Consider the following 22,181-nt stretch of genomic DNA (forward strand, 5'->3'; position numbering starts at 1 on the left):
GCTAGTTAAATCCACTGTATTATTAACAATATTCAGTATGATTTAACTTAATAAGAGGACAACTCGGTCATTTAGTAAACTGGGGCGCCGTCTCCAGACCCTCTGATTCTATGAGGAGTTTACCTCCTAAAAGCTGAAGTCAGCAGAGTTTTAAATGAGAAATGAGCTCTGTTGTCAACAAGTGTTGCTGTGTGTTATCACATACTTTTTCTTCATACTTTTACTACAAACTGCAGCTGCTCTTCCTCTACAAAGTGTGTACTGTTGCCTGCAGTCCAGTCTGCGTAGGATCGGGGCGTGGGAGATTGCACCTTTGACCGTCTTGCTCAGATATGCTGCACAGAGGATTGTGGGTCAGAAATCATGCTGGCTTGTATACTGCCAATGTGACTGGATGCATGACATATGTTTGACATAGTTACGATGCATTGGCTACTAAAGTCATACTACTATGTATTGGTTTAACACACCCAGTTGTCCTCAATAATAGTAGTATCCTGGTATGTAACACACCCAGCTCCTCTCTCAAAACTCCGCTCCCCTTCAGAGCTACAGTTTGCAGATGGGTGGAGCAGCATGCTGGGGAAGTACAACAGCGTATCACATGATGTTTTTACATCAGAGCTCAGACTAGTCTCACTTCTCAGGAAGTGAGACTCAGACAGTCGTTGTCACTGAGCGAGAGGTGAGATGGCGCAGAGAGGAGTTCAGCTGGACCGGGAAACCTTCTCTTGTTCCATCTGTCTGGATCTACTGAAGGATCCGGTGACTACTCCCTGTGGACACAGCTACTGCATGAACTGTATTAAAAGCCACTGGGATGGAGAGGATGGTAAGTACAGCTACAGCTGTCCTCAGTGCAGGAAGACGTTCACACCGAGGCCTGTCCTGCTGAAAAACACCATGTTAGCAGATTTAGTGGAGGAGCTGAAGAAGACTGGACTCCAAGCTGCTCCTGCTGATCACTGCTATGCTGGAGCTGAAGATGTGGCCTGTGATGTCTGCACCGGGAGGAAACTCAAAGCCATCAAGTCCTGTCTGATCTGCCTGGTCTCTTACTGTGAGAAACACCTTCAGCCTCATTATGAATCCCCTGCTTTCAAGAAACACAAGCTGGTGGAGCCGTCCAAGAAGCTCCAGGAGAACGTCTGCTCTCGTCATGATGAGGTGATGAAGATGTTCTGCCGTACTGATCAGCAGCTTATCTGTTATCTCTGCTCTGTGGATGAACATAAAGGCCACGACACAGTCTCAGCTGCAGCAGAGAGAGCTGAGAGGCAGAGAGAGCTCGAGGGGAGTCGACTCAACATCCAGCAGAGAATCCAGGACAGAGAGAAAGATGTGAAGCTGCTTCAACAGCAGGCGGAGGCCATCAATCTCTCTGCTGATGAAGCAGTGGAGGACAGCGAGAAGATCTTCACTGAGCTGATCCGTCTCCTGGAGAAAAGAAGCTCTGATGTGAAGCAGCAGGTCAGATCCCAGCAGGAAAGGGAAGTGAGTCGAGTCCGAGAGCTTCAGGAGAAGCTGGAGCAGGAGATCACTGAGCTGAAGAGGAAAGACGCTGAGCTGAAGAAGCTCTCACACACAGAGGACCACAACCAGTTTCTACACAACTACCCCTCACTGGCACCACTCAGCCAATCAGCATCCAGCATCCAGATCCGTCCTCTGAGCGGCTTTGAGGACGTGACAGCGGCCGTGTCAGAGCTCAGAGATAAACTACAGGATGTCCTGAGAGAGAAGAGGACAACCGTCTCACTGACAGGGACTGAAGTGGACGTTTTACTGCCTCAACCAGAGCCCAAGACCAGAGCTGGATTCTTACAATATTCACGTGAAATCACACTGGATCCAAACACAGCATACACACAGCTGTTATTATCTGAGGGGAACAGGAAAGCAACGTTAATGAGTCAACATCAGTCTTATTCTAGTCACCCAGACAGATTCACTGACTGGTGGTTTCAGGTCCTGAGTAGAGAGAGTCTGACTGGACGTTGTTACTGGGAGGTGGAGATGAGAGGAGGAGTTTCTGTAGCAGTCGCATACAAGAACATCAGGAGAGAGGGGAGGTCGGGTGAATGTGGATTTGGACGAAATGACAAATCTTGGGCGTTATATTGTAACAACAACAGTTATACATTTTGGTCCAACAAAGTCCAAACTCCCGTCTCAGGTCCTGGGTCCTCCAGAGTAGGAGTGTACCTGGATCACAGTGCAGGTATTCTGTCCTTCTACAGCGTCTCTGGAACCATGACTCTCCTCCACAGAGTCCAGACCACGTTCACTCAGCCCCTCTATGCTGGACTTTGGGTTGCAGACTCTGCTGAGTTGTGTAAAGTGAAATAGACAGACGTCATTTAAGGGTTAAATTCTGAGTTTTAACTCTTCGTCCTCTTCAGGGTTCAAGGGTTGCCCAATGGCCCGGGGCAGATAAAACGCCCCGTGGGGTAAATAGATATATCAAGCCATAGAAGACGTCATCGTTCTCTCGAGAACGCTCGTAGATTTCCATCAGGAACGGAGGTGGTGCTCCACATGAGATGTTTATTTTCAAAAAAAGGTTTTTACACTTTTTCTTACTTAAAGCGCCCATATGTTGCTAATGTTCTGGTTCATAACTGTATTTTGAGGTTGGACCAGAATAGGTTTTCATGGGTTTAATTTCCAAAAATCACCATATTTTGGTCCCACTACTAGTCACGGAGCGTTGTCAACATATCAACGCAAAATACATCCAGACGTGTGTAACGACCAGGAATGCTGTGGACGTGTTTTCAAAGAGATTTGCAGCGCGGTTTTCACCAAATCTGCAAAAAAAACTCTGTAAAATATCCCGGAGACTTTAACCCTCGTGTTGTCTTCCCGTCAAAATTGAAAATCAACACTTTTTATCGATGTTTTTAACTTTTTCTTCCGTTTTTGTTCCTTTTTTCAACACTTTTGACGCTTTTTTCCTATGTTGGTTAATTTCAACACTACGTAACACTAACTCGTTAACTTCAGTTTTACAGTTATTTTGGGAATTTGTGGTCAATAAACCTCATTTATAGGAAATTATACCTAATGTTTGAGTTAGAAAAGCAGAAATTAGGAATTATTGAGATTAAAATTAAAGGAATGGATGTTGATGATAATCACAGACTGGAATATGTCAACTTTTACTCAACACTATTTCAACAACACTTCAATTTGTTTTACAATGCTATAAAATTGAATAACCCCCCCCCCCCACTCTGACATGTCTCCATTAGAGCATGTATAGGACCTGAGCATGTGTGTGTACTTCAGGCCTGTGTGTAGTGTGTAATAACAACAGAGTGTACATTGTAATTTCCCCATAGGGGATCAATAAAGAGAAGAATTTATGAAATTTATTGTAAGCCCAGTTTATTATGTAACTCTATTTTTTGTGATGAAATTGTGATTTTTTTAATGTACTTTTTTTTTAAATATATATATATATTTATATTTATATATATATATATATATATATTTTAAAAAAGTTTGGCGTGAGGGTACTTTTTTAAAATATATATATATATAGACAAATGAACAGATACAAACATTACACTGAGATATGGAACGCGTCCCAGAGCCAAAAAAAACAAGGGTGAGGGTGACAAAATAACACATGCAGAAACAGACACACACACACACACACACACACACACACACACACACACACACACACACACACACACACACACACACACACACACACACACACACACACACAGTGTACATTGTAATTTCCCCATAGGGGATCAATAAAGAGAAGAAATTATGAAATTTATTGTATTGTAAGCCCAGTTTATTATGCAACTCTATTTTTTGTGATCAAATTGTGATTTTTAAGTATTATTTTTTATATATATTGACAAATTAACAGATACAAACAATTACTAACATGGATATGATGACATAATATGGCACGAAACAGGAAAGCTGGGAGGGAGACAAAATAACACACACATACACACACACACACACACACACACACACACACAGACGCACACACACACACGCATCATAGGAGTAGACAACATGTAATAACACGTGTATTTAATAAGATCACCTCCTCCATCTTCTTCCCCTCTGAAAGGCATTTTCACCCCACCCATTATTTTGGGAGGGTTGGAGTTGAACACCTTTGTACACTCCTTCAGAAACCTGTCTACCTGCTCGTTGCGCCACCTAACTCCGCCCATCTCCATACCTATTGGTCCATTCTCGAGCCTGAACCGTGGATGTGATTGGCTGTCGGCTGCCTCTACATCCCGGTGCATAGACTCACATAAACAGCCTAGAGAAGCGGAGCCTGTCCATACAAGAGTGTCTCTCCCACCCAAAACCTCCAGCCCGACCAGGAACATGGCAAGACCCAGAGTCTTCTTCGACATCACCATTAATGGAGCTACGACCGGCAGGATAGTAATGGAGGTAAGAAAAGCATCGCTTAACTTACTGGATTTCAACTATGGTTTAAAGTCGGCGGCTAAAATGTGTTTCACATTGTTAATTATGAAATGCAACATCAAAAAAGGCGTGTCTGTCTGACTGTCTGTCTGTCTGTGTCTCTGTCTCGTGCAGCTCCGGGCTGACGTGGTCCCAAAGACTGCAGGTACGTTTTTAAAGGCTTTTTAAAGTTTTAAAGTTGATTGCATGCAGCAGTAACAGGCTTTTTCCACACAGACACACACACACGCACACTTACACATGCACACACGCACACATGCACAGACACACACACACATGCACACACATGCGCACACACACACACACACACACACACATGCGCGCGCACATGCACAGACACACACACACCTGAAAGGGATAATGTGATTGGCTGTCAATCCTCACCTGAGCGTCTCGGTTTAAAAGGGGGGCGTGGCTGCAGGTGAGTCAGATCCTGCAGAATCTGAACCAACCAGAATCCAGACTCTGAATAACAGGTCGCAGGAGTGCCACAGCTATGAGGAGGGTGTTCATTTCCCACCTGGTGGAGGACAGCCATTGATACACAACCTTCATGTAACTCCACACAAGCAAACCTGCAAGATGCATTACTGGCTGTTTTCACCCCTACCCCTTGGGGTAAGGGGTAAGGGATTCAGCCTCCCAGGCTTAAGGTTATTAGTAAATTGCTCAAATGCCTCATTCTGTTTCTTAAGTTATGATTTTCATATTCTCTGAAGTTAGGATCTTGGTTAGAAACGGGGTGTCCGGGGTCTTAAAAAGTCTTAAATGTGCAGTAGTATTGTTCTAGGTCCTAATATAGTCCAAATATAAATGTTGCTGTATTACGACTACAAATGAGACCAACGTGCAAATCATATTGCAGCCAATCAACTTCCGTGTTATTGGTGCGAGTCTCTCTGATTGGCCCACAGACATAAAACAAAAAAATAATATTTTATTCTCAGTTTTGGGGAAGTAAAAGTTCAGAGACACTGCTTAAAAAACTGAATGTATGACTCAGTTGATGTATGTACAGTACAGGCCAAAAGTTTCTCATTCAATGTGTTTTCTTTATTTTCATGACTATTTACATTGTAGATTATCAAGAAATTCTAAAAGTAGAATATTTCCAGAAACTAGAATATAAGACATGTTTTCAGTTATTTCACACTTTTTTGTTAAGGTCATAATTCCACATGTGTTCATTCATAGTTTTGATGCCTTCAGTGAGAATCTACGCACATTTAAATAATTGTATTTCATTGCACTCATGCCTCTATATTGTTTCTGTTTAGAGTATGTATATATTGTGTATATATTAGTGTGTATATTTCTGTTTTGGTTGATATGTATGTGTAAGCACAGTGTGAGCAATGCTCCAAAGACAAATTCCTCGTATGTGTCCTCATACCTGGCGAATAAAGCTGATTCTGATTCTGATGTAAATAGTCATGAAAATAAAGGAAACTCATTGAATGAGAAGGTGGTTCTAAACTTTTGGCCTGCACGGTACCTGTATGTATGTATGTATGTATGTATGTCATTAATAATGTATGTAATGTCATTCATAATGTTTGTTAATGTCATTCATAATCTTAAAAAGTCTTACATATGACTTGTTGAAACTTGCAGAACCTGTACAAAAAGACCCCCAACAACAAGAAAAACACGATGAGACTCAAAACAACTTAAGAGATGCAAACGCGTGTGTGTTCATTTATGTCAAGACACTTTACAGATGGGGGGGGGGGGTTTGGGGGGGTTCCCATTGTCTCCTATCAGCATCATCATCACTCCACTGAGCCACTGAGCATGCAAAGCAGTATCACAGGTAGAGCTAGATGGAAAATAGTAATGGAAAAGATAATACAGCCTGGGTTCGAATCCAGCCTGTGGCTCTTTGCTGCTTCTCTCTCTCTCTCTCTCTCTCTCTCTCTCTCTCTCTCTCTCTCTCTCTCTCTCTCTCTCTCTGCCTCCCTCCCTTTCACATGTCTATCCACTGTCTCTGTCTAATAAAGGTGTAAAAAACCCTGGGAAAGAAAATCTAAAAATTAAAGCTTGTCTAGTGACCTCAGGTGCTTTGAGTGTGATAATAGTTGTTGTTACTAAAAAATAAAATCTGCATCTTTTTATTTCACAGAAAACTTCCGTGCTCTGTGCACCGGGGAGAAGGGTTTCGGCTACAAGGGCTCCACCTTCCACCGTATCATCCCCAAATTCATGTGCCAGGTAGAAGTGAAGACCAGGACCCAGACTGATGATGGCTAATGCCACAAACCCAAACCCAGAGCTAACGGTTTCCTTTCTCCCCAGGGCGGGGACTTCACCAAGCACAATGGAACCGGAGGGAAGTCCATCTACGGGGAGAAGTTTGCTGATGAGAACTTCCAGCTGAAGCACACGGGCCCCGGCATCCTGTCCATGGCCAACGCCGGGCCCAACACCAACGGGTCCCAGTTCTTCCTCTGCACGGCTGTGACCAGCTGGTGAGCTCCACTGTAACCCCCGGGCTGCTGCTTCCAGTTTAACCCTTGTGTTCTCTTCCTATCGACCAAAACTGACCTGGTGTCAGTGTCCTCGGGTCAAATCCGACCCCTTTAAAAAATGTCTATATCTGAAATATGGGTTTCTTTTTAACCAAATTACCACAAAAAATGGATTGGATTCCTTCCAACGCTCCTTGCGAATACAACTGATCACTTTCATTCCTCTGATCTTAACTATTAGTCAAAATAATTCATCACTTCTGCTTTCAGAAAAGTCAGAAAAATTGACAAATGTCTAATATTTGTCCCTTTTTTTTTTTTGACTCGAGAGGACAACACAAGGGTTAAAACATTTGACCACCAGAGGTCATCCTGAGCATCAGCTCAACTCAGGGAGACGTGTAGTAATGAATGTAGAGAAGTGACATGTTCCCCGTCAGTGTTTTCCTAACAAAGTGTGGAAAAAGCACCAAAATCCTCAGAAAAAGCAGCAAAAGCAATTTATAAAAAAAAAAAGTGCCAATCTGATGTTTCTGTAGCAATATTCCCGGGTTTACGTTGCATTTTCCTGCTGTAAATGTCTAAGGTTGTGCTCATTTTAACTCCTTTTTATTTATCTATAAATACTGTTGTTGGGTAGTTTAATCTACGCGATGCATCATATTCTATAAGATCATCACACGTTTGTAGCGTCGCTGTCCTGTGAGAACCACGCAGCGCTGCAGCTAGCAGTTATTTTCCCAGTTTATCTTCCTGGGAAAGGAAGAAACTCCACTTTAACCCCCGGGCTGCTGCTTCCAGGGTTAACCCTTGTGTCGTCTTCCCCATCGCCCTAAACTCACCTGGCTATGGTTACAAAGCATGAAGTAGCCTGTCAGTTATTCCTTATTTCTGTCTTATTACGTCTTCTTATACCAACTTGATTCCAACTTATCACCCTTAGGAAGTATGGTCATTGCATCTCATTTACATGAAAAGATGCCAAATCTTTGGGTAAAATTGGTCGATATTCTTTATTTAGTAAAGAGTTAAAATCAAAGGAACGTATGTTTATGTATTATCTCAGATTTTGACCCAGATAGACCATGAAAGTAGGGATCATCAGTATTTATTTTAGTGTTACATGTTATTTGGGGGGGGTGACATGCAGCAAAGGGCCACATGTTGGAGTCGAGGAGTAAACCTCCATGTATGTGCGCCCGCTCTACCAGCTGAGTTAACCCGGCCACAATATCCCACGCCTTAATAGGGAAATGCAATATTGGGAAAAAGACCTTATTCAGAAAATACATCTGGAAAATAATAATAATAATAATAATAATATAATAAGCACCTTGGCAGTAGCTCAGTCAGTAGGCACTGTCAATGTGCTCTTGAGCAAGGCACCAAAGTGTGTGTGGTGTGTGTGTGTGTGTGTGTGTGTGTGTGTGTGTGTGTGTGTGTGTGTGTGTGTGTGTGTGTGTGTGTGTGTGTGTGTGTGTGTGTGTGTGTGTGTGTGTGTGTGTGTGTGTGTGTGTGTGTGTGTGTGTGTGTGTGTGTGTGTGTGGTGTGTGTGTGTGTGTGTGTGTGTGTGTGTGCGTGTGTGTGTGTGTGTGTGATGCGGTTAACATGACTGAATAACATTCATAATGTCATATTCTGAATATTAACGTGCGTTTACATGCTCACCGGTCCCCATTTCCCACCATGTTCTGACATTTAATAAACCGAAGAACCAATCGATTACCGAGAAAAGGATCAACATTGAAAATAATTGTTAGTTTGTAGAAACCCTGAATGTGTTGAGGCGTCCACCTGCATACCAACCGGTGTCTCCTCCCCCCCCCCCCCCCCTCCCCAGGCTGGACAAGAAGCACGTGGTGTTCGGCTCCGTGGTGGAGGGCATGGACGTGGTGATGAAGATGGAGGAGTACGGCACGGCGGGCGGCACGCCCAAGGGCAAAGCCAAGGTCGTCATCGCTGACTGTGGCGAACTAAAATAAGTCGGCTCGTCACTCTCACTGTAACGTTTACTCTGTATTATCCACGCCCGTATAACACGGGGAGTATGTTGTACCCTCTGACCTGTTCCCTGAGGACCTTTTGTTTACAGAATCTGGATCAAATGTTGCTGATGGTGTAAATAAAGCACCTTGAAAAGCTACCGTGGTGCATGTGCTCTCTCACTCAACGTGTGATTCTGCCCCGGAGAACGCTCGCTTTGTTGATTTCCTGTTGTCCTCGGGTCACATTTAACCCCTTTAAAAAAAAAAAAAAAGTCTATATCTGAAATATGTCCTTTTTAATATGTGTTAAAGTAAAATCATGTCAGACATGCATTTAACAAAAATTCAGCCGCCCAAAAAATAATAAATATTGAGCACAGCGATGACACATTGTAAACAATCTGGAAGTGCAGTCTAGGTTTAACCCTCCTGTTGTCCTCGGGTCAAATCTGACCCCCTTTAAAAAATGTCTATATCTGAAATATGGGCTCGATTTTAACCAAATTACCATTAAAAAATGGATTGGATTCCTTCCAACGCTCTTTGCAAATACAACTGATCACTTTCATTCCTCTGATCTTAACTATTAGTCAAAATAATTCAGAATTTCTGCTTTTTTAACTCAAATATTTGGTATATTTCTATATAAATGAGGGTTATTGACCATGAATTCCAAAAAGTAGTAAGGTGGCATTAGTAAAAACTAAAAAAAAGGATGAAAATGTCAAATTGTCTGTTTTTGACGCTGTTTTTGTCTGTTTGGGGGACAACACAAGGGTTAAACATAGTGATAAAACACCTTGGAATAATAACTTAAATTTAAAAAATGTCTATATCTGAAATATGAGTTTCTTTTTAACCTAATTACATAAAAAAAATAAATGGATTGGACTCTTTAAAATGCTCTTTGCAAATACAACTGATCACTTCATTCCTCTGATCTTAACTATTAGTCAAAATAAGTCATCATTTCTGCTTTTTTAACTCAAATATTAGGTATAATTCTATATAAATGAGGGTTATTGACCATGAATTCCAAAAAGTAGTGTAAAAGTAGTAAGGTGGTGTTGGTGAAAACTTAAAAGTCAGAAAAACATCACATTTTTGTCAGTTTTTTTTGACTTGAGGACAACACACGGGTTAAAACATTTGACCACCAGAGGTCGTCCTGAGCATCAACACAACTCAGGGAGACGTGTGGTAATAAATGTAGTGCAGCCACATGTTCCCTGTCAGTGTTTTCCTACAAAAGTGTAGAAAAAGCACCAAAATCCTCAGAAAAAAGAAGCAAAAGCAATTAAAACAGCGCCAAAAACATTGAAAAAAGGGACACAAATTTCTGAAAAACAGGGTTCATACGCATTATAATCAAAACCTTTCCCTGACTTTTTGGCAAATTTCCATCACTATGTATTCCTGAAAATCTCAGTCGACATTTATACAATGAATAAAAAAATGTAAAATCAGTGTTAACGTTTACCCTCTGAGGTTTAACAGTTCAATGAATGACACTTCATGTGGTTTTCATAGTGGAATTCCTAATTTTGGGAATACAACGTAAAGGTTAAGACGACGTGAAATACATTTTTTATTAACCCTCATGTTGTCCTCGGGTCAAATTTTAAAAATTTTCCTTTTTTTTTTTTTATCACAAAGAATGTATCTTCAAAATAAGCTGAAAATGTCAACGTTGGAAATATTAAATAACTTTGGGAAAAAACATTAAAAAAAAGGACCCACTACATTGAAAAAGTGACAAAAATGTCAGAAAATACAACAACTTTTTTTCATGGTTGACGGGAAGACAACAAATAGGGTTAAAAGATTTAAAGATTTTTTTGTTGAATGCTTTGTTAAAAAAAATCCCATGACTTTTCCAAAAGATCATTTTATCCAAAGCCTGGAATTTGCATTTTTTTTTTTTTTTTAATTCAATAACTTTTCCAGGTTTTTTTCAAAATGCACGAACCCTGGAAAAAGCAACAAAAGCTGTTTTTTGAACCTGGATTGAAAATGCGGACTGGATCAAAATCTGCGGGGGGGGGGGATTTGAACCACAAAATGCAGGACAACAGCTGTGAGAGAAGTTAAATTTTATTTCCGATGAAATACAGAATTTATCATAACAAAGTTATCCGTCAACGCTCCGTGTTATTCACGATAAAAACTGAAAGTACACAGGTTAAGGCATCAACATCTCCTTTTGCCGGTTTCTTCTTCGGTGAAACCTCAGAGAGAGAGTGATACAAAAATAAAAATTACACGTTTTCTTATAGAAAGTTCTCTGTAAGAAAACCAAGATGTTACGAGAACATCAGACCAAGCAACGACCAATCACGGCACAGGAAAACCACGAATACAAAACAGCAAAGAGATCGTTACAGTCGGGGTGGCTCTGTCCAGGAAATATCTATATCCATATCTATCTCTATCTATATAGATAGAGATAGATATGTAGGATAATTCCTGGACATTTTCTATATAGTTCACTTGTGTTTTGACCCTTGTGTTGTCCTTAAGTCAAACTGACCCGTTTTATATAGTGTTCTATATCAGAAATATGGATTTCTTTCAATCATATTGCCCAAAAATAGCATGGGTGATTCCATACAACGTTCTTCAGGTAACATTAATGATTACTTTCATTGAATTTTTTGGGTGTTTTATTAAATCTTACAGTATTTGAATTCTTTTTTTTTAATGGTTTTCAAACAGTTTGGGGACTAAACTTTGACATCTACCCGTCTGAGATCCACTCAACATCCTCTGATCTGAACTATTAGTCATAATAATTCATAATTTCTGCCTTTTTAACTAAAAATGTATGTATGATTTGATATAAATGAGGTTTTTTGACCATGAATTCCAAGAATGAGTGTAAAACCTGTTATTAAACCAGCTCAGGTTTTTTTAAAAAGCGCCAAAAGCTGGAAAAAGCACATTTATTTTCAATTTTGACCAGGAAGGACAAGTTCATGGGAAGACAACACGAGGGTTAACTGAGTGGAGAGCTTCTAGAAGAGGCAGATTCTGCAGAACATCTTCATATTTAACAGAGTCGTAGCAAAGGAAGTCTCTGTTTTCCTGACACAAAACGTAACGAGATAGAAGAGTTTTTTTGACGGGTTGATTCTGGACTTCGGGAGTAACTTCGTGGCCAAACTACACTAAATGTGGCAATTTTTAAATATCCAGGATCTCATGGAAATGTCTCTCATGAGACTGGAGATGTAGCGGCTGCCTGATGTGGCCCGTTGGTTCATCTGTTGGTCCCCGAGTAGCCGATGAGTACTGATTCAAAGTGCTCATATTATGCTTTTTGGCATTTCCTTTCATTGTGATATATCTCTTTTGTGCATGTTATAGGTTTACAAAGTGAAAAAAAACAATCCTGCTTCTGACTGGCTAGTAGTCCTTACCTAGGTACTGTCAGGGCCCTCATACTCTGCTCCTGACTGGCTAGTAGTCCTTACCTAGATACTGTCAGGGCCTCATACTCTGCTCCTAACTGGCTAGTAGTCCTTACCTAGGTACTGTCAGGGCCCTCATACTCTGCTTCTGACTGGCTAGTAGTCCTTACCTAGGTACTGTCAGGGCCCTCATCCTCTGCTTCTGACTGGCTAGTAGTCCTTACCTAGGTACTGTCAGGGCCCTCATCCTCTGCTTCTGACTGGCTAGTAGTCCTTACCTAGGTACTGTCAGGGCCCTCATACTCTGCTCCTGACTGGCTAGTAGTCCTTACCTAGGTACTGTCAACAAAATATGTTTTTTGGGGGAAAATGAAACCACATAAACCTGTTCTGGTACAACCTCTAAATACAATTTTGAGCATAATATGAGCACTTTAACACACAATGCAAAGAAATTGTCCCTTAGACTCATTATAGTTCCAAGGCGAGGAATAGTTTGGACATTTTGGGAAGTATTTGCATTCTTGGTGAGAATTAGTTGATAAGATCAATCCCACTCGCAGGTCAGTGTGCAGAGAGAAACTTACTGTTGAACTCTGGGCAGAGATAGGCTAGCTGTTTCCATCTGCTTTCAGTCTTTATGCTAAGCTAAGCTAAGCTAAGCTAAGCTAAGCTAATGGCCTCCTGCCTCAGCTCCATACTTAGCACACAGACGTAAGAATGGCATCGCTCTTCTCTCCTAACTCTCAGCAGGAAAACAAATGAGCTTATTTCCACAAAATATTCAGCTGTACCTTTTAAATCTCCACAGATTGTACAGATCATATATTCAGCTTTTTATTTACAACTCTTTTCCCCGTCTCCTGTACCTTTATCACGGCGTTAAAATCAGCACAGACGAAGACACGAGTCCCAAAAACAACACGTTTCATCCTTGAGGTAATCGTTAAAAACACACAGGAGGGTATCTGAAAAAACGCTGGTTTGAGTTCCAGCATCAGATCTTTGTTGTTTTTCATTAGCACGAGAACACGAGCCTCACTGAACACCGAGACCACAAGAGCGGACTTTTGCAAGACCTGCGTGCAGCGCTGGATCCGGGGCGCTCCTCCTGACATCCAGGCAGTTGTTAGCTTTTGCGATGGCACGTTTGTGGTGTTGTCTCCCGCTGCACGTCTTCTCTGAATGGTTCTTGTGCTGGAGTGAGACTGCCATGGATCCCTTAGAGTCCCATTCAGGACAGAGAGACACACCTGATCTTCTGTCTTAGTTATAGATGTATTTTTCTGTTCTATATTACCGAGGTGACCAGTGATGGTCCCCCCCCCCACCCCCACCCCCACCCCCACCCCCCACCTGTAATGCCGATCCCGTCCAAATGGGCTCAGGTCTCTTCTCTACCGGATGAAGTCTGAGATCATTACACAAGGTATCTCACAAAGAACTGTGATTATTTTTGAAATACATCGGATTGAAACAATACATTGAATTGAACAAAAAATGATCACATACTGTAAAGTTTCTATTTACAAACTCGTCACTCATCAACAACTGTGTACGGCTCGTGACAACACTGTTACTACGACTACGACAGGCTACATATACGTACCTGTACCTGTGCTGGTTTTGGACCTGGGCTACAACTAGTGTGTGAGTGGTTCAGAGCACTTAATGACACTTGCTGAATGTAGAAAAAGTGGAAAGACTTCAACTATGGGGGAGAATCGCTGAGCAAAGAGTCTTTGTTTCTGAGGGCCGATGCCACAGGTGTAACCCTCCGCTTGGATTACAAAAGACAGAACCAGGTGGGGTTATTTCGGGGCCCCGCACAACGTAAAACATGCGGCCCCTTGAACCCCGACCCTGAGCTCCAGACGGGCTGATAAGAAAAGGGCCAGAGGCAACACTGTTATCGCCATTTTAACTCTTAAGTTATTTGGTCTATTGTTGAATCCTGCACACTGTCGATCACTTGGACTCACTTTATTAACCCCCGTGTTGTTGTTTTTTTTAATCAGAAATATTGGTTTCTTTAAACCTAAATGCCCAAATATGACATTGATGTATGGGTGTGTGTGTTGTATGGAACCCACACAACAGTCTTTGCAGGTAAAATGAATGATTACTTTCATTGAATTTAGTGTCTCCCCGGTGCTTTCTGTCCACGGTGGGACACCTGCAGCAGGAGAAGTTAACCCTCTCCTTGGTTTCATGTTGTTTATGGAGAAGGAGAACCAGGAAACGAGTCGGGGGGGGGGGGGGGGGGGGGGGGGGAATGCAACACTACCCCCCCCTCACCGTGAGGATCCTAAATTTGACCTGTTAACCCTCCTGTTGCCCTCGGGTCAAATTTGACTCGCTTTCAACAAGATTCTATATCAGAAATTTGGGGCTTCTTGCATCCAAATAGTCAAAAGAAATAACGTGGACGGTTCCATACGACGCTCTTCACAAGAAATTTTAATGATCGGTTTACTACTTTCATTGAATTTGGTTGTTTCATTCAGTTGTTTAGCATTTGAAAAGAAAATGTGACAAATATGTCGGGAAAAGCTTCAAAAACGTCGGGAAAAGTGGAGAGAAAAAACATCTGGGAAAGCGACAAAAGTGTTGAAAAAGACGACCAAAACGTTGAAGAAAAAATAATAATTTTATTTTAAATTTTGGAAGACAACACAAGGGTAAAGACGACTGGAACTTTGTGAATAAAGCAAGTTCAAGTGACCAAAGGTTTGCAGGTTTTTGCGTTCCTTAAAAAAAGGGGAACATTCTACCATTGATTAGATTATTTCATCTACTTCCAGTGTGATTCAGCTCATTTTAAGACTTGGTGGCGTTGTGTATTTTTCTAGAAATTTCCCAAAACGAGAACAAAAGCGCCAGAGAATCCGTGACCTGTGGAGGATTCCTGCAGCGTATCAGTGACCCTCGGTTCTGTCAAGAGTCGAGATTTATTTATTTAGTCGTCTTGTCAGTGGCAGTAAAACATCCGGTTGTAGTGGAATGCTCTGAAGTTGGATTAAAAAGTGGAAAGAGTGGACGTTCCTGTTTTTCTGTTATAAAACGAGGGAATCCCCAATCGGATCGCCTGCTCGTCACAGGTGGAATGTAATCAATTAAACTCATTGACTTAATTCAATTATTCATCAATTAAACTCATTGACTTAATTCAATTATTCATCAATTAAACTCATTGACTTAATTGAATTCTTCATCAATTAAACTCATTGACTTAATTGAATTCTTCATCAATTAAACTAATTGACTTAATTGAATTCTTCATCAATTAAACTCATTTACTTAATTGAATTCTTCATCAATTAAACTCATTGACTTAATTGAATTCTTCATCAATTAAACTCATTGACTTAATTGAATTCTTCATCAATTAAACTCATTGACTTAATTGAATTCTGACAATAAATACAAGAGAGTTTTACCTCCAGAGCTCATGTTGTTTCAGAGGCTTCATCTACACGACTAGGTTTTCATTTTTAAGCGTCGTTTTGAGACAAAAACAAGAGTTTTAGCTCCAGTAGCAGAACTAATGTCCGTCCCTATAAAGAGCCGAAGTCTGGTCTGGACTGATTGAATTGAGCCATGGGTTGCAAATATGATGTTCGTCAATTTAAAAGATAATTTTTCACCCATAGAAAGTCTCAGTTAGCCGTGGGTTTGTCATAGTGATACTTAATTGTGTGTGAAACCGCTCAGTGAACTACATCTCTCATCTCACACAATTAACGTCACCTAGCTTGATGCTCAACTTGCTAGCTAGCTAGCTAGCTTAGCTCAGTTCCACAACACATGTAACGTTAAGGTAACTGATGTGTTTTATCCAGTGAAGTGTTTTTAGCAGATAAGCAAAAGAACAGGCGAGATCCGCTGCTCATTTGAGGGACGTTAGACTTTCTTCAGTCGAAAAATGATCTTTTAAATTGACAAACATCATGTGTAATCCTTGGCTCTATGGCAATATGTTTAAATCGCAAAGATATTGTATCATGGAATTAGTATCGTGATGATATCGTATCGGGAGGTGTCTGCTGATTCCCCTCTCCCTAATTGGGGACAGCAGTAGAGCTGCACAATAGATTGCAATTTTAGTGAAATTGCAATATGGACTAGTGCAATATTCAAATCACGAATCGCAGTCTCAGTATCAGTCAAGATAATTCCAATTAGATATTTTCCTCATATCGTGCAAAAGCCGTAGTGCGGTGTAGATGTAGCCTCAAACACAAAAACATGACATATATAAATATACAAACATATATAACAAATACACATTGAGTTTGAAGATATAATCAGTCAAACCCTCATCATCAGCATCAGAAACCCACCAGCTGCTCCTACCTTGGTCCCATTATCTCCCCCAGTTTAACCAGTCCTCACCAGTGTGTGTGTGTGTGTGTGTGTTTATGTGTGTGTGTGTGTGTGTGTGTGTGTGTGGTGTGTGTGTGTGTGTGTGTGTGTGTGTGTGTGTCTCAGGGGGGTTCTCAGCTGTGCGGCGAGGTCTTACGGCTCTCTCTCAGGATGCCGTCCAGGCCGTTGAGCTGGCGGAGGAAGCCCCGGTTGGGGATGACGCCCCGGTGGTCCTTCACCGTCTTGATGGCCTCGACCAGGGTCAGGTTCTGCCTGATCATCAGGTAGGCCAGCACCAGGGTGGCGGAGCGGCTCACTCCCACGGTGCAGTGGACCAGCACCTTACCTAGACACACACACACATGCACACACACACACGCACACACACACACACACACACACGCACACACACATACGCATACACACGCATACACACACACACACACACACACACACACACACGCATACTCATAAACACACACGCATACACACGCACATTCACACACACACGCACGCACAGGTGGGTTTAGGGTCTGGTTTTGAACAGGTGGGTTTAGGGTCTGGTTTTGAACAGGTGGGTTTAGGGTCTGGTTTTGAACAGGTGGGTTTGGGGTCTGGTTTTGAACAGGTGGGTTTAGGGTCTGGTTTTGAACAGGTGGGTTTAGGGTCTGGTTTTGAACAGGTGGGTTTGAGTCTGGTTTTGAACAGGTGGGTTTAGGGTCTGGTTTTGAACAGGTGGGTTTTGAATCTGGTTTTGAACAGGTGGGTTTTGAGTCTGGTTTTGAACAGGTGGGTTTTGAGTCTGGTTTTGAACAGGTGGGTTTTGAGTCTGGTTTTGAACAGGTGGGTTTAGGGTCTGGTTTTGAACAGGTGGGTTTTGAGTCTGGTTTTGAACAGGTGGGTTTAGGGTCTGGTTTTGAACAGGTGGGTTTAGGGTCTGGTTTTGAACAGGTGGGTTTAGGGTCTGGTTTTGAACAGGTGGGTTTTGAGTCTGGTTTTGAACAGGTGGGTTTTGAGTCTGGTTTTGAACAGGTGGGTTTTGAGTCTGGTTTTGAACAGGTGGGTTTAGGGTCTGGTTTTGAACAGGAGGGTTTAGGGTCTGGTTTTGAACAGGTGGGTTTAGGGTCTGGTTTTGAACAGGTGGGTTAGGGTCTGGTTTTGAACAGGTGGGTTTAGGGTCTGGTTTTGAACAGGTGGGTTTTGAGTCTAGTTTTGAACAGGTGGGTTTTGAGTCTGGTTTTGAACAGGTGGGTTTTGAGTCTAGTTTTGAACAGGTGGGTTTTGAGTCTAGTTTTGAACAGGTGGGTTTTGAGTCTGGTTTTGAACAGGTGGGTTTTGAGTCTAGTTTTGAACAGGTGGGTTTTGAGTCTGGTTTTGAACCATACATAGAGATTGGCATGGGATACTTTCCATAAAATCATCTCTCAATGCAAATCAAACCGGCTATTAGTCAAACTGAAATAAAACCAGAAAATTGGTGTCCTTAAAGGTTGGATTTTACCTCTTTTCTTAATTAAGGCATTAAGATAAATTCCCAAAACATGATTTTTTTTATTCCTCTTTTTAGTCAACTTAAGCATGGGCATGTAAACTCATGAGCTGTATTCTGTATCTATTCATCAATAACCCCCAGAAATCCTGCTGCCTGGACTGTCTTTCCCTTGTTGCCACTCCCCCGACACAGGGACTAACCTCCACCCGTGAGGGCTTTGTGGATGAACTCAGCAGCCGGGTAGAAGTTGACGCTCATGTCGAAGGTGGGGGAGTCGTGGGCCTCGATGCCGTGGTAGGTGATGTTCATGCCGAAGTAATACTCTGCCCCGCTGCGCCACTTGCTCTGGGCACAGTTGAGGATGTGCGTGATGCCGAGTTTGGCCAGCTCACGCCGGTCTGATGCGATCTCTCTGCAGAGAAAAGGAGATTTTTTTTTTTACAACCTAGTATACGTCCGATTGTTACTAACATGTCAGTGCGATTTATATGTTGAAGTTACACCTACTTTTAAAAGTGACATTAACAAAAGGTAGCTGGAGCGCGCCTAACTTCACATTAGTGCTCCATTGTTCATGTTTTTGCTTAAAAAATGCTTTTCAAACATGTTAGTATAGTTTATTTATCCCTATGCGTTCTATTTTGTGTCATATTAATTTCTGTATGACCCCTCTCTGTCTTTTTTCCCACATGTTCAATCAACCAATCAATCAAAATGCTCTTGAATGCTGAATGAGTTGTTTCCAAGAAACTCATGAACATTATATTTAAAGAGCTTCTTTTGCAGGATTCTTTGTGGAGAAACTCAGTTTTACTGATAGTAAATACACTGCAATTACATTGGCTTCTCCAGCCTTAACAACCACTTACAGTGCACAGATCTGAGAATAAATCAACAAATCGATTAGTCTACAAAATCTTATGAGTTTCAGTCGTCTAACAATTTTTCAAGGACAAACCTTCATATCATGACATACATAACGCAAGCTGTAACTAATATTTAACAACAATCAACTAATACATTATTATATAGTATTATATATAAAGCCCCGTGCATGATATAAAGTAGCTTCAACTATGCATCAATAATAACATTCTATTGGTACTTTTACTATAAATACTATAAACTATTAATACTTTAAGTAGCCTATATTTTAATTTAAAGTAGAAAATACCTATGTACATTTACTTAGGTAAAACTTTGAATGCAACACTTCTACTTCAGTAATGATTACTGTGTGTTTGTGTGTGTGTGTGTGTGTGTGTGTGTGTTGCTTTGTGCTTATTTTTGTAAACTTACTGATCTCCAATATAGAGTCTTGGCCACACTTCGTCGGCATGGTTACAGGCAGTTTTGCCCGTGCACAGGAGTCTCTCGAGCTCGGACACGGTCAGGGTCGGGGACACGCGCTCCGAGTCTTTTCGGTTCGGCGACCTGGAGCTGCTCCGGGACCGGGAGAACCGGGACATGAACGCCATTTAATCTGAAAAAAAATAACAATTAGCGCTTTATTATCGCATGAAATATTAAAGCAATTAATAAATAATAGCTAGCCCTAGAAAACTAGAATCAAATGAAATCGAATAAAGGGAAATTACATTTTTTTGTTATTATCATTTTAAGATTAGGCTATATGAAAATTTTAACCTGTAGCTTTATTTTGGTGACGGTTGGCTGCCTCTCTGTGATTGAAACTACAAAAAAAGTGAAATAAAACATGCAGGCCGTCTTTCCCCCGAGGTTGTTGTATTCATAGACATATTAAGTCATTATATATCTTTATATGTCTATGGTTGTATTCACCTGTGTGTTTTATTCGGAGTCTCAGCGGTGATACAGGGCGAGCTGCTCCGCGGCCATGTTGACTCATTTATTTACGATGGGATGATGACTGGGCTGCTGCTGAGCATCCACCACCTACACACATCTTCAGCTCCGACCTCCGCTTCCCTCAGCTCCAACCGCCGCTTCCCTCAGCTCCGACCGCCGCTTCCCTCAGCTCCAACCGCCGCTTCCCTAAGCTACAACCGCCGCTTCCCTCAGCTCCAACCGCCGCCTCCCACAGCTCCGACCGCCGCTTCCCTCAGCTCCAACCGCCGCTTCCCTGAGCTCCAACGGCCGCTTCCCACAGCTCCGACCTCCGCCTCCCTCAGCTCCAACCGCCGCCTCCCTCAGCTCCAACCGCCGCTTCCCTGAGCTCCAACCGCCGCTTCCCTCAGCTCCAACCGCCGCTTCTCTCAGCTCCAACCGCCGCTTCCCTCAGCTCCGACCTCCGCCTCCCTCAGCTCCAACCGCCGCCTCCTTCAGCTCCAACCACCGCTTCCCTCAGCTCCAACCGCCGCTTCCCTGAGCTCCAACCGCCGCTTCCCTGAGCTCCAACCGCCGCTTCCCTCAGCTCCAACCGCCGCTTCTCTCAGCTCCAACCTCCGCTTCTCTCAGCTCCAACGGCCGCTTCCCTCAGTTCCAACGGCCGCTTCCCTCAGCTCCAACCGCCGCTTCCCTCAGCTCCAACCGCCGCTTCTCTCAGCTCCAACCGCCGCTTCCCTCAGCTCCAACCTCCGCTTCTCTCAGCTCCAACGGCCGCTTCCCTCAGTTCCAACGGCCGCTTCCCTCAGCTCCAACCGCCGCTTACCTCAGCTCCAACGGCCGCTTCCCTCAGCTCCAACGGCCGCTTCCCTCAGCTCCAACCGCCGCTTACCTCAGCTCCAACGGCCGCTTCCCTCAGCTCCAACGGCCGCTTCCCTCAGCTCCAACGGCCGCTTCCCACAGCTCCAACCGCCGCTTCCCACAGCGCCAACAGCCGCTTCCCTCAGCTCCAACGGCCGCTTCCCACAGCTCCAACCGCCGCTTCCCACAGCGCCAACAGCCGCTTCCCTCAGCTCCAACCGCCGCTTCCCTCAGCTCCAACCGCCGCTCTTCAGCACCATCTTCTCAACAAGTCCTCATCAAGGCTCATATATTAACTCCAAAAAGCATGGCGGCTCCCGCTTTAAAACGACATCTATGCTGCTGTGTTCATCCTTCGCCGCTTCATGTGCGTTATATGTTTTCAGTCCGCTGAAATCATCGCGGTTATTTGGTTTTATATTTAATTGTTAATGAAGTCTACGTGACGTTCGTGTTCAGGCAGCTAAAAAAATACGAATCCCACCATGGCCCCGCCAACACCCGCGCCCCTTCAAAGCAACGTGATTGGTTGGGATTCAGATTAGGGTTACGTGATTGGTCAGGGTATAGGCGCTGTAAATTGGGACAGCAGTCCTGGTAGAGCGGTCCCCTTCCAAGTGGAAGGTTGGTGGTTCGATCCCCGGCCCTGCGGTCCAATTTCTTATCATCCATGGAGGGTGGTTCCTGTACTTTGAGCAGTCCTTGAGACTGAGAAATCACATTTTAATGTAAATGTACACTACTGCTGGCCAATAGTAATGTGTAAATGCGAGTGAAGGGCGCCATCTTCCGGTCAGATTTGAGAAATCAGAGAGAAGTAAACATGAAAAAATACACAGTTTAATAAAAGTATGTTTTACACGTGTATCAATGTAAACTATTTTATTGTTATAAAACCACATAATGGAGAAATTAAATAAACAAAAATAAGGTTAAAAAAAATGCATGACATATTTTTTATAATTTAAATTTTTTAATAAATGTACAGTCTATGCTTTAACCCTTGTGTTGTCTTCCCGTCAGCCATGTTTTTTTCAACACTATTAGCACTTTTTCTGACATTTTTGACACTTTTTCAGTGTTGTGGGTGCTTTTTTTGATGTTCTTTCCAAAGTTAATTGATATTTCTAATGTTGACATTTTCAGTGCTTATTTCAAAGACCCTTTGTTGTGATAAAAAAACTGAAAACTGGATTCTTTTTTATTTAAATTTTTTAATAAATATACAGTCTATGCTTGAAATCGTTCAAATTTGACCCAAGGAAAACAAGAGGGTTATTTTTAAACACAATTATTATGAAATACGATAAAGTAC

General features: G+C 42.4%; 3 protein-coding genes across 3 annotated transcripts; 2 read left to right on the forward strand and 1 right to left on the reverse strand.

Annotated features, from left to right (window-relative positions):
• The first annotated feature begins 568 nt into the window (after positions 1-568).
• Positions 569-2,666, forward strand: LOC116678057 (tripartite motif-containing protein 16-like). The gene has a single exon (XM_032508145.1). It carries the CDS (start codon positions 691-693, stop codon positions 2,347-2,349), a length of 1,659 nt encoding a protein of 552 aa, XP_032364036.1. The 5' UTR covers positions 569-690; the 3' UTR covers positions 2,350-2,666.
• A 1,580-nt stretch (positions 2,667-4,246) lies between these two features.
• On the forward strand, positions 4,247-9,090 carry LOC116678059 (peptidyl-prolyl cis-trans isomerase). Its single transcript, XM_032508147.1, has 5 exons — positions 4,247-4,443; positions 4,594-4,624; positions 6,602-6,690; positions 6,775-6,947; positions 8,788-9,090. The coding sequence occupies exons 1-5, from the start codon at positions 4,375-4,377 to the stop codon at positions 8,927-8,929; spliced, it is 504 nt and encodes a 167-aa protein (XP_032364038.1). The 5' UTR covers positions 4,247-4,374; the 3' UTR covers positions 8,930-9,090.
• A 5,455-nt stretch (positions 9,091-14,545) lies between these two features.
• dusp26 (dual specificity phosphatase 26) lies at positions 14,546-20,259 on the reverse strand. Its single transcript, XM_032508146.1, has 4 exons — positions 20,003-20,259; positions 19,499-19,682; positions 18,400-18,611; positions 14,546-17,053 (listed from the first exon to the last, which is right to left on the reverse strand). The coding sequence occupies exons 2-4, from the start codon at positions 19,675-19,677 to the stop codon at positions 16,842-16,844; spliced, it is 603 nt and encodes a 200-aa protein (XP_032364037.1). The 5' UTR covers positions 19,678-19,682; positions 20,003-20,259; the 3' UTR covers positions 14,546-16,841.
• Between the last annotated feature and the right edge of the window lie 1,922 nt (positions 20,260-22,181).

This window comes from Etheostoma spectabile, unplaced genomic scaffold, assembly GCF_008692095.1.
Source record: "Etheostoma spectabile isolate EspeVRDwgs_2016 unplaced genomic scaffold, UIUC_Espe_1.0 scaffold00006399, whole genome shotgun sequence".
Classification (NCBI taxonomy): Eukaryota; Metazoa; Chordata; class Actinopteri; order Perciformes; family Percidae; genus Etheostoma; species Etheostoma spectabile.

Bases quoted from the DNA above. Each gene is read 5' to 3' on its own strand.
- dusp26 (XM_032508146.1), bottom strand. From the start codon at position 19,677: ATGGCGTTCATGTCCCGGTTCTCCCGGTCCCGGAGCAGCTCCAGGTCG. The intron at 18,612-19,498 runs GTAAGTTTACAA...TTTTCTCTGCAG, and splicing joins AGACTCTATATTGGAGATCA to AGAGATCGCATCAGACCGGC. The intron at 17,054-18,399 runs GTTAGTCCCTGT...GTGTGTGTCTAG, and splicing joins CAAAGCCCTCACGGGTGGAG to GTAAGGTGCTGGTCCACTGC.
- LOC116678057 (XM_032508145.1), top strand. From the start codon at position 691: ATGGCGCAGAGAGGAGTTCAGCTGGACCGGGAAACCTTCTCTTGTTCC.
- LOC116678059 (XM_032508147.1), top strand. From the start codon at position 4,375: ATGGCAAGACCCAGAGTCTTCTTCGACATCACCATTAATGGAGCTACG. The intron at 4,444-4,593 runs GTAAGAAAAGCA...TGTCTCGTGCAG, and splicing joins CCGGCAGGATAGTAATGGAG to CTCCGGGCTGACGTGGTCCC. The intron at 6,691-6,774 runs GTAGAAGTGAAG...CTTTCTCCCCAG, and splicing joins TCCCCAAATTCATGTGCCAG to GGCGGGGACTTCACCAAGCA.